Raw genomic sequence first — 17,127 nt, 5'->3', positions numbered from 1 at the left:
GTGACGGTGGCGACGGTCAGTGGGAGAACGGGAACGAGAGGTAGAACGGTGGCGGTGTCGGTGCCGGTCAGTGGAAGGGGAACGAGTACGGGAGCGGGTATGCCGAGTAGTTCTGTTAAGGTCAGGGGTAAAAGAATGTTCACGGTCTCTCCGATCACGGTCTTCCCGGTCTCGTTTCCGATCTCTGTCTCTATCCTTGTCCCTTTCTCGGTCACGCTCACGATCCCGTTCACGGTCGCGGTCTCGAGTTCGATCACGGTCCGCCATCGTTCCTTGCAGAGTGAGGAGTGGACTAGGAGGGGTTTTTTCTACAAAGAAGGGATTGGGTTCTATTCGTCTCACCCCTGTTTGTAGGTTGAGACAATTAAATGATGGGAAATTTTCGCGTTTAGCTACAGTAATTAAAGTAATTAATCAAATTAGCTAAAGTTTGAATAATTACCAACAATAGCTATAGCTACAGCTGTAATCGCTTCTTATAAAAGGTACTTTTTTTTTCTACATCTGTAATTGGTATAAATAGAATTCAATTATTTTGAAACTTAATGACGGTAATATCGGCTTGAAGAGGTATAAAATCCCTTAATTCACTCACCAATCTAGCCAACAAATCACTTCTCTTCTGAGATCGTCTTCTACTGAGATCGTCGGATCAGCGACTATAGTCAATTTTCTTATGAGATCGTCGTACTGGCGACTACAATACAAGAACAAATCAATCGATTTCATTGTTGATTATACAGCAAGTACATAATACAATGAATTTCATTTGTTTTCTGTTTGGTGCTCTGGAGTTTTGGTTGAATCTATTGATATTTAGGTCTTCTAATTGAAGAAACTGATTCAATTGTATTTTAATTGATCTATAATTGTATAAACTATTTAATCAAAATTCAAATCGGAATGAATAATCGGAGCTTTGATTGAATGTATGTTTCAATTGTTTCCTGTGCACAGTTAGTTTGTATAAAGTTATTTTGATTTGTAAAATTGTATAAATTAGTTTTAGTTGAATTGCGATTTGAGTATGTATAATTCATTGATAGTTGTAGTTTATGCGGAGTTAGTTTCTGTATAAGTTATTGTTTGTATAAATGTAGACTTTTATATCTATATTTGTATAATTGAGCTATTTCAGTTTTAATTGTATAAAGTTAATTATTGTATAAATTAGTTTGTATAAAATGATTTTGATTTGTAAAATTATATAAATTAGTTTTAGTTGAATTTCGATTTGAATATGTATATTTCATTGATAGTTGTAGTTTATGTGGAGTTATTGTCTGTATAAGTTATTGTTTGTATAAATATTAACTTTTATATCTGTATTTGTATAATTGAACTATTTCAGTGATTAATTGTATAAAATAGTTGGAAGAATAGAACCGTGTTAATTATTGTATAAATTAGTTGTTATAAAGTGATTTTGATTTGTAAATTTGTATAAATTAGTGTATGTATAAATGGATTAATAACAATTAATTTATACTTATATTTAATTATATACAGGAATGTCTTCCATAGCTATTTTGGTAATGCATTCTGGAAAATGGGATGATGCTAACTGTTATGTTGACTATGTTATTGAGGGAGTTGTTTTTAGAGAAAATGCCTCATTTACAGAGTTGTATAATATAATTGCAACTCAACTAGCTGTGGATGTGACTGTGAAAGTACTAAAAATTGAATATAATGTTGATCAGAGCAGTACTAGGATGGTGATACACAATGGGATGGAGGTGCGGGTATATGTAATGCTAAAAAATTCTACAAATGAATTTAACAAATACCCTATTTGTATAACTATTTCTGATAGGTGTTATCAGAACAGTTAACATTGTGAATGTTCAACTACGGTAGCAACTGGTATTTCTGGATCACTTTGTATAACTGGTTTTGAAGAATTTGAAAAACAGAAACTGACAGTTGCAGAGATAGTAAATCCCCTCGTACCTTTCAAATAGAGAATTATACAACACAAATGGCAAAAACAGTAACAAAAATATAGAACTATACAAATTGAATATCTATATACAAAATTAAAGTTATACAAAGTGAATATCTATATACAAATACAGAGTTATACAAAGTGAATATCTATATACAAATACAGAGTTATACAAAGTGAATATCTATATACAAATACGAAGTTATACAAAGTGAATATCTATATACAAATACAGACTTATACAAAGTGAATATCTATATACAAATACGAAGTTATACAAATATGGATACAACTGTGAAACAAAAAGAATTATACAATTTGAAAATAAGTATAACACAAATTTCAAAATAAAGACAACAACTGTTGAAATATAAAATTTCATTTTGCATATACATGTACAAATATATTCAAACAGTTACAGATAGGCATAGAACTTTAGATCTGAACTTCAAATATATATATACATTTATATATTATACAAATTACCTCAATTCTTCCAAAATGTAGTTGTTCAACTGAATCAGATTGGGCATTTTCTTTATTACTTGTAGATGCAATATCTTTTCCTTTACGCTTCTTTGAAATCAAAACATCAACTGATTTGTCTTGTTTATTGCTTGTAGATGCAATCTCTTTTACTTTACGCTTCTTCTTTGAAGTCAAAACATCAACTGATTTGTCTTCTTTATGTTTATCCAATTATTTGGTCTTTCCTTTTGATTTTGCAACATGCATGACTTCTTTCATCTTCAATGGGGTATTACCAGACTTCGACATACCCTCTTGTTGATTAATTTGAGATTTAGCAATGGACCCTGAAATTTGTGGGAAATCCTGAGTTAAACCCAAAGAAAAAGATGAAAAATCATCCAAAAACTCTTGATTCGATTGTATACCTCTAGTGATTCTCTTAGAAGGTGTTTCTTCTTCATCCATGATTTTGAATGTATAAAATCAAAAAACTGAAATGGAACAAAAAAAATTCACAGTAATATACAAAAACAAAAACAATGAAATAAGTATGAAATCGGAAAAACAATTACCTGAAAAATCTGAGAGAACAAATTGAGAGGGAGAGACTGAAATTTTGAATTTTGGGTGAAAAAGGGTAAAAGAAAAATTATGCAGAGACTCACAAGTAGCGTGTGAAGCCGGGTAAATAAAGGCATGCTTATACAAAAACTGACAACCGTAATTATGACAAAAAGTAAGTGGCGAATGGTAAATAAAGCAAACAGTAGCTATTTTAAGTAATTTATTGATATAAGTTAGTTTTTTCATGTAATTTTCCCAACATAAATTACATCATATTCCTATTATTTTTTTTTCTATTTTACAAAGATCTCTTAAAAATTATAGCATCCGAATACATAAAGTCTGATACATTAAATAACTTACTCGTTGCGCTTAAAAAGGAATCTAATAATTATCAATCCCACAAATCACGCAAAACAGATTGATATCAATCTATTCCAATTGTAACAGATTCAGAGCATTCAAAATTCAATTTTTCTTCTCATCCATCTATCCCAAATGACCATTACAGCTGAATCGAATCTCAAATTCATCATTGATACAACAAACAAGATGGCTGGAGAGATACATTGATGTTACATCTGGCTAAGAAGAAAAAGAAATAATTAAAGATTTTATAAATGGAGTTTGATACCAGCCACATTAATCGATGTTCAAAAGAACACGAAAAGATCTATCAAAAATGGTTCAATTTTGCTGATTCTGAGAATTTTTTTAGTGTTTTATTCAAATATATAAGAGCATAAATAAATAATTTTTGAATGACGGGATTGTTAATTTGGTACAGATGGAGATAGACATCTTACAAGTGGAGATGCCACCAAGTTCTTTGTCATGTCCCATTTGCATCGACCAAAACTCAAGCAGATTCTTTCTATCTTTTCATGTTTGTCAATGCTTGAACAGTTAGAAAACTTTGATCACACTAAATCGATCATTACATAAAATGAGTCTTTTTGTCGTTACCTAACGATGTATTTAAACGATATGACACAATAGTAATTAAGTAACAATTAAAACAAAATTGCATTTAAGCTAATAATACAATGTAATGATTGTTTAAATACAACAGGTAACAATCATCCAAACAAGGTGTTAGTTTAAATATAATGTTTGTTTTGATTGTTACTTAAATTCTATTGTATTGTATCATTTAAATCCATTGTTATGTAATGATTAAATAAACAATCGATTTGGTATGATCGCTTCGTAAACTTAATATTTTCTTCTCTTTTTGTCTTTATTTATTGTTTAATAATCTTATTTTATCTTTTATCTTACATTTTCATAATAACACTATCTTATACCTTACTTTTCTCGTAGGTTTATCACTCAAATTTCTGATGTATGACATTTTGTAATGACGCAGAATTATACAATCTATCCAATTGTATTCATTAAAATAATACATTAAATACAATATAACACAATATAAAACACTATATGAAACATTATGAAACAATACTTAATAACCGTCTAAACATAGTGTTAAAAGAGAAAACCGAACCATTACGGTCGGATCGGGTCGGGTCGGGTCCAAAGTGACTCTCTTTCCGGCTCAATACATAGCACGCGTCTTAGGGCTATACGATAATACGAATTCTTCGAAGTGAGTTGTGGAACGCCCAATTGATCTTTGATCTTTTCATCTGTTACATCTGAAAACTCTTTGCTTCTCATCAGCGGTAGACGGAAAAATGGCCGGCGGAGGAGACCACTCTCATGGTGGAGATTTCAGGACTAAGGTCTGGAGTATGAGTGGTGGGCCGTACTGTAGGCCCGTACATTGGAAGCGTAATACCGCTATTGCCCTCGCCGGAATCGTACTCGTTTGCATTCCTGTCGCCTTGAAATCTGCCGAGCTCGAGGTCAGTACCTCCATCCCTTCCCCTTCTCCAATCTGATCTGAAATGTATTGATAGGTAGTTGGAAATGGAATAGTTTGCTGTAATTTTGGTAAAATATGTGATCTTGTTGACTTCAGCTTTGCCGTGTCTATTGATTTATGTTAAAATTCATTAATTTTATTAGATGTAATTGAATCTCCTATTTCTGCTTGGTCTCGTGTGGTAAGACACAATCTCATCTCAACTTTTAGCTTTAGTTTTTTAAGGAAGAAATCAAGTTTATATTTTATGCTTTGCTCTACTGGCCAGATGATATCGGCATATAAACCAAAATTAAGTTCTTATAGTCATGTGGAAACGTGGGAAGATGTAGATTTCTTGGAGGATTCACAATGCCGTTATAGGGAACAGTAATGGATGGTCAGGTGATGTGAGGAAATAGGAATGCATGGACAAGACCATCACAGGTTGAATGCTCAACCTTAGAGGGATATATTAAACTCACAATGTTTTCTGACTGATCAATCAAACTACAGATGGGAAGCACCTTTGTTTTACCATTTTTTGTCATCCTAATACCAGCTCTATATAATTTGGTGCCACACCAGTGACTAAATAGGGTACTATTTCAACTCTGAAACCCCCTTCGGCCCTTCCCTTATCATTAGGCTTATCTGCAAAAGAAAGAGAAATGTCTTTAGAAACCGCTGAGAAGTGTGAACTTTTTGGAGACTCAAATCCCAGTAAATATGGAAAATATTGGGTGATTTATTCCCAGCTGTCTAAGCCTTGATGAACAGAGAGTTTTGTGTTGATTTATAATATTGGGACCATTCTCAAAAAACCTTGATGAAAAGAGTTACCCAATACCTGGACAGATAGGAGGTAGCAACTAGCCGGTGGAATAGCCGAGAGGTGCACACATCTAACTCGGACACCACTGTTACCCAAAAAAAGAAAGAAAAGACAAAGTGTGTGTAGTTGTATCTGGTTTCACAGATTATATATGTAATTGAGATAAATGTAGCAAATACACTTGGTTCTAGATCATGCTGATTATGATTTCCCAGAAAACAGAAGAAATCACAAAATTTGGCATCAAAATAGGAATTGATGGTGCTGGGATTACATCCAATGATTCTATCCAAGTTTGTCTTTGGGGTCTTCATAGAAAATCTCATGTTGGCTAAGATAAGTACTGTACTTTCATTTGTTGTTCGAGGGTCTGATTTTGCTTCGAATTCAGAATTGCTCAGTAATTTTATTCTCCAAAATGGACAAAGAAAGGTCTAAACAAGAAACCACATTAAGCAAAATTTGACATGCTCATGGTGAAATGTTGATAAAGGTGTTAGCTTCGTGCCGGCACACTCTTTCGGTCTTCCCCCTTGTGTGATCCTTCCATAGTATACCTAATTAGTCTATCTATGCTGTGAAGCTTTGGACAATAAGGACATAGGCAGAATTCAGTGTGAATACACTTGTAGTCTGTGAACTTAATAGAACAAGATTGGATCCTGGTTACTGAATTCTAACACTCAAACTTTTGGTGTAAAAAGCATTCTGTTTCAGAGAAAAACCTCATATGAGGAGGATTTAGGTCCACACGCAGACTTAAGACTCCTTGGAATTTGTGAGAAGCTGCTCAGAGTTGGTCTCCTTTAGTAGAGGCAATAAGAAGCTGCAGCTCTTCCACTCTGTTGATGTGGAACTTACATCAAACATAATTAGTAAATGATGGCTGGGTGTTCAAATTATTTTTTATCGTCTTACTAAGGAGCTATCACTCTTAAAGGTGTTTTTTCTATGTTACTGTTTAAATTAAATGTATAACTTCTGGAAAAAAATATTACTTGTAAAATAAATTATTTTGGATACTCTAGTAATGCTCCTTTGAGTCCCGACACAGGCAAAAGTTTGGTATTTAAGTAGAGAAGTGTAATGGGCAAGCCTATTATCCACCGACGATCCATGTGTCATGGTTCTTGGTGTTTTCTTAGTTGACAAAAAGGAAACAAAGATAATCTAGTGATTCTCTGAACTTACAAATTTTAGTCGCTCGAACTGTAACTCTCACTCTGCAGATTGGTTATCGTAAATGGGGAATCATTGATCATGCTGGGCAAAATTGTGAGGGGAAGGAGTGCGTGTTCACTAGACTATGGCACTATGCCCCCTTTCCTCCTGTTCTACCTGTCTTGCCTTTTGTTTTCCTTCTAATGTTATCATCTTGTCCTTAGTTTGTTGATCAAACGTTGAGCCTGCTTATTTGGTACTCTTAGTTAGATGCTACGAATTCTGTACTTATTGCTGTCAAACAAGTGCATCTTCAGCATTTTTAAAGAACAGTTGAATATAAAGTAAAAAAAAAAACTGAAGTATTTGGAACATTGGTGCAAGCAAAGACGATTTTGCCTAACCAATGTTTATGTTGTCTGGAAGTTTGAGCCTCTGTTCAAAACTGATACTGAGTCTGTTTTGTCATGTAAATGGTTGCTCTTTCCATCCCAAAGACTAATGGATATTTTCTAGAAGGCCAAATACATAGATAGACACTTAGAGTTGTCATCATCTTCCAGTTGTACAACTTAATTATCCTCGTGACTAGTTGGACACTTCTCAATTCTCATTAACATAATGTGTCGGGCTCACCCTGATCTAACCTGACAATACACTATTGGTATGTTCACTTTCAGCGTGGGTGTATTTAAAACCCATCTCCAGCTATCAAAAAGAAAATAAATTTCCCCTTTTACCCTTTCGTTTACCCAAATTGGAAACATTTATTTGATATGGCAAATATTTTTATTTTTATAAGACTAAAAGCCGAAAAGACTGTTCAAATTATAGAGTTTTGTACTAATAAAAGGGGTATAGAAACAAACCAAAAAAACCTCTGTTCTTCCTTACAAAGATTCTAGTATATATATATATATTGTTTGCACCAGAAATGGAACAACATCATGCAATTCAATTTATTTTCTGAATTAAATTGCCCTTATTTTTGGAGCATCTTAAGATCCTCTCCCTACATATGACCCACCATATGCAAGATGAGATTATGCTCCATCTTCTTTTCTGATTTAATGATCCTCCACTTTGCCAGCTTGACAGCAGTTACAGAGTTTTCTCTGGCATTCTCCAACTCAAACTTGCCATAACCAGAAAGATGCCCAATAAATGTGTAGTCACTTTATAATGTAGAAACATGTAGCTATTTGTTTATGCATTTTCCCCTCATAGATGGAAAATTGAACAGAGTTTTGTTCCCCTCCTTTTAAGGTTCGCTCAAGTTAAACTTGCCTCCTCCATACCAGCCGACCAAAGTAAGCCATCTTGTCTGGGATTTTTTTTGAGAAGGATCTTGTCTGGGATTTTAACCTTCCATATGTGCTTCCTAGGCCACAATTCAGTTTGATTGTTGGCGTGGTTCAGATGATTTTACAAAGAAGCTTCTGAGTTATCCCTAGCCACCATAATTTATCTTGATTCGGGTTTACCATTGTCAACTGCTTGAGTGTGTTGAAAATCAGTGAATCTAGCAATCTCCCAATCATTCATTGGTCTCTTAAAAGTTAAAACTGAGATTCCACCCCTGTGCAGTCCATACTTCATTAGTGGTGGGCTTCTGTTACTGGTTTAGAGTGTAGATATCAAAGAATAGTAGCTTGAGAGGCCAAACCAGTTGTCTTCCCAAAAAGACGTGTCTTGCCAATTTCCAATTCTGTTGTTGATCCTAAAAAAATGCCAAAGAGCATTGGTAGACTTCCAAACACTAAGGGGTTGTTTGGTTGCTAGTTAGGAAGAGAGTTATTCATGTATTAAAACTAACATAGCTAAAATCATGTTTGTTAACTTTTAATTGCTTTGTATAAAATTCAGCAAACCATGTATAGTGTTCAGTTATCAATTATCATTTTTTAATTTCACATTAATAAGACATGTTTAAGTCAATGAGTCAATTACTACACCAAAAAAAGTCAATGAGTCAATTTATGTATTGTTTTATGCGGAGTAGAAGATGGAATAACTAATACTCCCTCCGTCCCATTTTATGTGGCAACATTTGACCGGGCACGGAGTTTAAGAAATAAATGAAGACTTTGAAATGTGTACCAAATTGCCCTTTAAAAAGTAGACTCATTTTTCTCTCTCCTCATAAATGTATTGGAGTATTATTTTAAGATTAAGTGGGACCAACAAGGATAAAAGAGGAATTGTACCTTTAAATACTTATCATATAAGGAAATGTGACATTCTTTTTGGGACTGACCAAAAAGGAAATGGTGCCACATAAAATGGGACGGAGGAAGTACATGGATTAGTAATACATAAATAACTAATCCATGCATAGCTCCAACCAACAACCATATGACCCCGAACACTATAAGTAGTAGTCGCCTCCTTTGTTTTCCAGAAGCACTCCTCTCTATGTTTACCTTTGATTACTTTCTTCCGCAGGAAGTGATCTTCATAGGGTATCTCCATAGCCATTTTATGAGAAAATTTTGATTTTATTTCCTCAAATTCAGTATACCTAGGTTTCCCTTCCTTGTTTTCTGTTTGACAAGATGAAAACCTCCCCTTTCCTTGTTGTCTTGCCACAAAAAATTCCTTAGTGAGGGAGTTGTTATGGTGATGGTTTCAAAATGGAGCTTCTGGAAATTCTTCTACGGTGTTGTCAGCTGTGGTGGTTTATGGGTCAAAGGTGGAGGAGTATTAAGAAAAAGGCGAAGTAGCTTTGTTACCATTCTAAAAAATGGAGTTACATTGGTAAAAATATGGTGGCTGATGTTGCCTTTTTGAGTTAATAAAAACTTGCCGAAAAAATTATTTTCAGCATAAGCGTGCAAGAACTTGAACAAACTCAACCAGAGGGGTTCTCCAAACAATGCTTTCCGTTGATTCAGAATCCATCACCAGGAAATTTGTCGGACCCAAGTTCACGGTGCTTGAAATGCCAGTTTCTAAACCAAAGTTATGGTCTCAGACTCAGTTGTTGGCTCTGCGGTGTCGGGTAGTGTGACCAATGGTGGAAATATATTTATGGGGAGAGGAAATGTGTGAATGGAATATCGGGATGAAATTTTGATGAGGAGCTGGAAGTGTTTGGGGTTGTGCGAGCTGTCTGTCGTTTTGATTTTCTTATCAGGTCGTTGAAGATCCCATTTTTTCTGGCTTGGAGGTTGCGGGAAGTTTGCATTCACTTTTTTAGGGAAGCTAAATGTGGAGGGGGTGGTGTGGTTTTTTTTTAAATTATTGCATCTCATAAAGTTATAGATGACATTTCTTTTTTAAAAAATAACGTGTCGTTATTTTATTGGTTCATTTGACATGTTACCAATGATTGCACACATGTTGTTTAGAATTGGCGTCCAAAAGACACACTTGTGCCATTGAGGTGTCCAACTTGTTACAAGGAAGTTTGAAGTGTCTAATTGGCAGTTGGTGATAGCTTTTAGTGTCTTTCTTTGTGTTTTGCCTTTCTAGATTAATAATGTTTAGTGTGTGTGCCTTCCTCCTCTTGATCTGCCTTATTATCTTTTATTAACAACCTGCGCTCTTGTTTTACTTGCATTTCTTGCTTTCCACCGACTCAGCGATGTATGGAAGTTTACTCTGTTTTTCTCTTGGGGGATATCTGATATTCATGCAATAACAAGTTTTTCAATTTTGCAGCAAAGGCCACATCTTCCAGTCCGCCCCATTCCTTCTCAGCTATGGTGCAAGAACTTTGGAACAAAAGACTACTAGTTTTATGATCACCTTGCCTTCTGTATTTGGATTCTGAACAGCATTTCATGGTTACTTTTTATTCGAAATAGTGTGACATATAATGACAATGTTCCATTGAATAAACATGACACTGCGTGCTTTTTTACAAATGATTAAAGCCTGTCAAAACAAATTTTCATTATGGTTACCATTTTTCCTTTTTATCTCTCTTGTATGTATATCACGAAATATAAACGATAGCTTCTCTCTCTCCTGTGCCCCGAGGATCTTAAAATTATGTGTCCTCACCAAGGATTTTCCTTGTCAGTCCACCAATATACTTGAAAGATGCAGTACAAGTATGTATTCTGCCTGCTAGCCCTCGTGACTATCTGTACAATTTGGACTTGATTCTGTGTTACTTCCACCTTGTGCCCATACCTACAGATAATGCATCCTGGCACGTTGTTGATCATCTTTGAAGTATTGTTCGTCTTGCTCATCCACCTCGCTTTCTATTTAAGTAGATCCAGAAGAAGCAAAATAAGTGAATTCTTACATTTGATGTGTATGATGCAGGTATTGGTGAGAGATTGTAACTGAGGATTAGGTTACAATCATTATCTTTCTTCTTATTAATTAGCTCGACTAGTTGAGCTCAAATGCCAAGAGCAAGTTCAACGATGTACGATTTTTCGTAAACCTAGTTGAGTTAAATTCTTTGAATCATCAAAATAAGGGGGCATTGGTGACATCGATAATGTGACAACTATTTTGGTGGCAAACTAAATGAAGGGATCATAATATTTTTGGTTCCTCACTTGTTTGTAAACTTTGATTGTCATATAGAAATAAAATATGTATATTTAGTTTCTTTTGTGCAAGAAATATACTATATTTGAACTATTTTTAAAAGTGTCTGAAGTAATAATACAAGTTTAACACAAATATGATCACATGAATAATCAAGTAGTGAAACATTAATAATTTTTGAAATTTGTGAATATTGACAAGTAAAAGTATCAAAAAGATACATTTCAAGTACTTAAAGAGTCATTTCAACTAAAATAAAAAGGCACATTTTTTTTATTTTTGGGGTAAAAAAAAAGGGACATTTCATTATAGTCCTTGTGATTATAGTTGTTTAGAGCCAAACTACTAAAATGACATTATTTTGAAAAATGTTTTTTTTTTATTTTTTTCTGAAAGTCACTTTCAAAAAGTAATTTTGGTGAGAAATAATGTATCCAATCAATAAATTTTAAAAATACTTTTAAGCAACAATTAATGTTTGACCAAACTTTTTAAAAAGTAATTTTAAGTGTATTTTTTTCTCAAACGTACTTTTCAAAAAATAATTTTTGAGAAAAAAAACTATATTTTTTTGGTTTCTGAAAAACAACTTCGACTACTATCTAAAACTTCTCATACCTTCTATTGCTAACTCACCCGGCTGTGCATGTCCGTCAATGACTGAAGCTACAAGTGATCTATTTCTATTGTTAATTGACAAGTCAAATTGAGATCAAGACATTAGTGACTGACTACGTTGTTTGGACTCTTCAAAAATGTCAATGAGTGCGTATTAAATTCTCCAAAAGTAATGTATTTTTGGAGAATCCGGCAAGAGTGCGGCAATGAAAGTGAAGAGTCCACGCAACTTTGATTAGTGATACTCCTCAAAGATCCAGAAAAATAAACTATGAACCGATTATGTAGGCACCACAATAGGAGCAACAAAGCTGTGAATTGACATATCATATTTAAATGTAATGTAACAAACACAGAGAGATAACAGACAACTTGGGGCTAAAAGGACTTTTGTCATTCACTGATAAGCTGAACTACAAGCAAGAGAGTTCCACTAACAGTTCCTATTACAACAAACAAACATCTTAGCCTAATCTTCTAAATTGCAGCTAGGTTCCTATTACAACTAACAGTTCCCCACTCACGATGTCAAAAGTATCTTTTAGCCTGGTCACCTACAAAATTCGTTATAATCTTTTTGATCAGTATTTTACCCGTGTACACCTGGCCTAGCTGTCATCCACCGTGGCATCTGACATGGATTTAGGCTCCACTTTATTTACAACATGTAGATACTATATCATTAACTGGTTAACAAAAACAAAGATGAAGACCTTTCATCCTTTGATGTCACTGAAAAATCATACTCTTATGGTAAGGCCTTCGTAGGCTCTGAAATTGTAATAGTTTTCTCAGATTCAAAGTCTTGACCTCCCCACTTGCGTAGGTGCTCTACAGACTGCTAAACCTGCATTTCATTTTCTTATTATTACACATGACTAAATCATACTGAAAGGGAAGGTTTAACAAAAATCTGTAACAAACTAAGTATTTACCTAGTATTGCTTCATCTATTTTCCAAGAAAAGAGGAGGAACAGAAAATTCAGCAATAGTTGAACAACTCCCCTTGTGCAATGACTTACAAACAAAAATGGAACATGGAAATGAAAACCTTACGTCGTCTATAGGATAATCAGGTTACAGAGGATGGACAGCTAATTCCTATCAAGAATGAGTAAATTTATTTTGGAGTTTTAAATTGTACAAAAATCACCAACCGTTTTATTTACCTCTCTATTCCAATCAATTCTATAGAGTACAAATGAGAGTAGCAGTGTCTGTAAAGCAAGTCCTGCTATCATTCCTGCCCATAGACCTTGCAAGATAAAATCCATAATTCGGATAAATTGAATTTCTGTCATAATGTTTTTAGGTTAAAAAAAGTTGTGAGATACTAAAACGAAGTGTTTCCTATAAAAGATGTTTACAAATGCAGAGTGAGATTAAACTTTGATATACTTAATGTTTGTGACTTTTAGAATGAGTTTATTTACCACGACTCCAAGGTTAAGGTTAGAGACATAACCAATCGTATATCCTAGAGGAATACCAAAAACATAGTAAGATCTCAAATTGATATAAGCCACTAGACCTTGCCATCCACCTCCAATAGCAACACCTGCAAAACAATATTTGCTATATAACAAGGACTACAAAGACGAAGACACTTTCAACCATAGAAACAGTAAAAATGGAATAAACACAACATTGATAACACTGCTAAGAACCATGGTTATTTCGAGAAGCCAAGCAAGGTCAGCAACAGCTCGTTGCAAATCCTTGTTGTTTGTGAAAAGAATGGCCAGATGATTTCTTATAGCCAGTAGAGTATCCCAATGAGGAGTGATTGAACTACTACCACTATATTTGGTAACCATGGGCCAACCTAGCCCATTTGAGACTCGAACGCTGAAAGAGCGACGATGCATTAAAACAAACTCAAAAACAAATGGAGTACATTTTTGTACAAGATTTTAGACTTAATTACCTTATGGCAGCATTGATTCCAATGAACAACATTGCATCCATCAACATTCATGCTGAAAGACAAAAAAAAAGGAAAAAAAAGAAGGATAAATACATGTTTGATGAAGGAGCTCACAACATTTCATCTCATCTATGCACATTTGTCCAATTCAATCAACTACGTTAATGGTTAAGCTTAATTGTCCAATTCAAGTAATTGAGCAGTTAAGCTTCAATTTCAGTACTCTAAAAAAAGGTGTACTGAGCCCCCTAGCCTCGAGGCGCCGTGCCCTGAGGCCTACCCCCACCCCCACCACCCCGGCCTCGAGGCACCGTGCCCTGAGGCCCACCCCCACCCCAACTACCCCGGCCTCGAGGCATTGTGCCGTGAGGCCCACGCCCGCCCCCAACCTCAAGGCGTCGTGCCCCGAGGCCCACCCCCGGCATCAAGGCGTCGTGCACCGAGGCCAACTCCCGCACCCCGGCTTCGAGGCGTCGTGCCCCGAGGCCCACCCTCCCCCCCGGCCTCAAGGCGTCGTTCCCCGAGGCCCATATCCTCCCCCTGGAGTCGTGCCCCGAGGACCGCCCCCGCCCCCGCACCCCCAACCTCGAGGTGCCGTACCCCGAGGCCTCGCCCATGCACCCCCAACCTCGAGGCGCCGTACCCCGAGGCCCTATCCCCGCCCCTCTCCTTGGCCTCGAGGTGTCATTCCCCGAGGCCCATCACCACCACCCTTCCTGGCCTCCAGGTGCCATGCCCCCACCCCCCACCCGACCTCGAGGCATCGTACTACGAGGCCCCCCGCCCCCCAACCTCGAGGAGCAATCCCCCGAGGCCCACCTCGCCCACCCGACCTTGAGGCATCATCCCTCGAGGCCCACCCCCGCCAACCTGCCTCGAGGCATCATGCCCCGAGGCCCATCCCTTGCCTCGAGGCATCGTGCCCCAAGGACTCTCGGCCTCGAGGAGTCATGCCCCGAGGCCCACCCCCTCCCCCTGCCTTGAGGCATCGTACCCCAAAACCCACCCCCGCCTCGAAGCGTCGTGCCCCGAGGACCCCGCCCCCTGGCATCGAGGAGTCGTGCCCCGAGGCCCACTCCCCCTCCTCCGGACTCGAGGCGCCGTGCCCCGACCCCCTTCCTCCAGGCCTCGAGGCGTCATGCCCCAAGGCCCACACCCACCCCCTCAGCCTTGAGGCGTCGTGCCCCGAGGCCCACCCTTGCTCTCCCGGCATCGAGGCCCACACCCGCCCCATCCTCCCAGCCTCGAGACGTCGTGCCCCGAGGCCCACCCCTCCCCCCGGCCTTGAGGCATCGTGCCCTGAGGTCTTCCCCCGCCCCCCAGCCTCGAGGAGTCGTGCCCCAAGGCCCTCCCTTGCCTCTTGCCTTGAGGCGTCGTTCCCCGAGGCCCTCCCTTTCCCCCACTGCCTCAGGGCGACGTGCCCCGAGGCCTTCCCTTGCCCCTTGCCTCGAGGCGTCGTTCTTCGAGGCCCTCCCCTCCCCCCGGGCCTCGAGGCGTCGTTCCCCGAGGCCCACCCCTCCCCTCTGCCTCGAGGCGCCGTGCCCCGAGGCCCACCCCCGCCCCCAACCTCGAGGCGCCGTACCCCGAGACCCACCCCCGCCCCCCTCGACGCGCCGTGACTGAGCCTCCCCGGCCTCAAGGCGCCATGCCTGACCACCCTTGGCCTCGAGGCGTCATGCCCCGAGGGCTTCGCCCGCCCTCCAGCCTCGAGGCGTCGTGCCCCAAGGCCCTCCCTTGCCCCCTACCTCGAGGCCCTCCCCTCCCCCCAGCCTCAAGGCATCGTTCCCTAAGGTCCTCCCGCGCCCCGTTGCCTTGAGGCGACGTTCCCCAAGGTCATCCCCCGCCCCCTGCCTCAAGGCGTTGGGCTACGAGGCTCACCCTGCCCCCCAGCCTTGAGCCGTCGTACCCTGAGGCCCACCCATTCCCACCCGTCCTCGAGGCGTTGTGCCTCAAGGCCCCGTCTTCCTCGACTTCATTTGGAACCCCTGCATAATACGTTAGTGTAACGACCCAGAAAATGATAGAGTGAAACTAGAGCCTCACATGTGAGTTTGGAGTCGAGAACTTAATGAAATGGTTATAATTGAATTTGACCCAAAAAGTTCTTAAAATGTGCTTCGGAAGTTACCGGAAATTTGTTTAGCTGTATATAAAAAGATCCGTTTCGTTTTTCGAAAATCCGACTTCATATTCTTGTTTAGGGGGTCAAATTGAGTGGGAAATGGGTCTAACCCAAATTTTAGGGCAACCGTATCAAAATCCGAAATTTCCAAGTGAAGCCTTTTTCGAGGGTCTACTTTGGAGGGTCATATCTCCTAGCACACAAATAATTGGGTGGCCCATAACATATCCATGGAAAGCCCTTTGAGTTAGCTACCTCACGCACTTCGTTTCACCTCATTCAGAGTTCGGACGAAGAAGTTATGCCCATTTTCGTAAAATCTGTCCGGCAGGAAATGCAAATTTCCAGTGACCGAAATTACTGTTCACCCGCCTCATTTTCTTTCTAAGTGTTGGACCATTTTTTTCCAAAGGACATATATTATTTCCTAGAAATTATAAAACCCTTTTGACCAAAATTCTTCCATTTAAATCACTCCAATTAGGACGAAAAAAAGAAACCCTCCCTCTCTAAAAAAAAACTCTCTCAAAACCCCATGGAAGCTCAAGGTGAAAGATGGAGCTAGGGTGGATGGTGGCTGCTGATTTCTTCTCTAATTTCGTTTGGTTCTTGAAGAATAAGGTATGGGGATCCTTTATCCTTGATCATTCTTTCTTTCAAGGAGCCCAATCAAAAGGTTTTCAAGGTCTTTCAAATACACCAAAATCCTATTTCGAATTCTAAGCATGGGTCCTTGCATTAAATGATTTCCAATAATGTTTTATGTTATTATTAATGATTATTGATGGTTTTAGGAAAGAAATCTTCATGAACACATGCCTTTACAAATTCTCTAAATTTGGCCTAAAGTGGGTGTATTGATTTTGTGTAATTTGATGGACGATTATTGTGTAAATTGTTGTGGGCTGTTCATGTATGTATTTATCTATGTTAAATTGTTAAGAATTGTTATTGAAATGAAGGATGTGGGATGTTAGCCTTGAATGGGCAAAATTGTGAATTGGTCTTCATGTTGATTATGGGCTTATGCTTAGCTTAGTTTGTATAGTTGAATGTTGTTATTATCATTGTTATTGTATTGTTAATTGTTGGAATATGAGG

General features: G+C 38.3%; 2 protein-coding genes across 5 annotated transcripts in view; one reads left to right on the top strand and one right to left on the bottom strand.

The window, feature by feature from the left end:
- Window positions 1-267, bottom strand: part of LOC125858754 (DEAD-box ATP-dependent RNA helicase 21-like) — a 1,647-nt gene extending 1,380 nt beyond the window's left edge. The window contains exon 1 of the mRNA XM_049538564.1: window positions 90-267. Within this exon, the coding sequence (XP_049394521.1) occupies window positions 90-267 (178 nt within the window). The remainder of the gene's footprint in view (window positions 1-89) is intronic.
- A 4,288-nt stretch (window positions 268-4,555) lies between these two features.
- The window catches only part of LOC125858059 (uncharacterized), a 280,326-nt gene continuing 267,754 nt past the window's right edge, over window positions 4,556-17,127 (top strand). For 2 of the 4 annotated variants that reach the window (XM_049537738.1, XM_049537737.1), the window contains exons 1-2: window positions 4,556-4,851; window positions 10,510-10,588. In XM_049537738.1, coding sequence (XP_049393695.1) covers window positions 4,681-4,851; window positions 10,510-10,584 — 246 coding nt within the window. In that variant the 5' untranslated portion in view covers window positions 4,556-4,680 and the 3' untranslated portion in view covers window positions 10,585-10,588. Of the gene's footprint in view, window positions 4,852-10,509; window positions 10,770-17,127 lie in introns of those variants that run through there. The other 2 variants (XM_049537736.1, XM_049537735.1) reach the window with 2 other exon arrangements.

The sequence above is a fragment of the Solanum stenotomum genome, chromosome 3 (assembly GCF_019186545.1).
Source record: "Solanum stenotomum isolate F172 chromosome 3, ASM1918654v1, whole genome shotgun sequence".
NCBI classification, from domain to species: Eukaryota; Viridiplantae; Streptophyta; class Magnoliopsida; order Solanales; family Solanaceae; genus Solanum; species Solanum stenotomum.
Note: the sequence above shows the minus strand (reverse complement) of the source record. Positions and strands in the feature narration are given on the sequence as shown.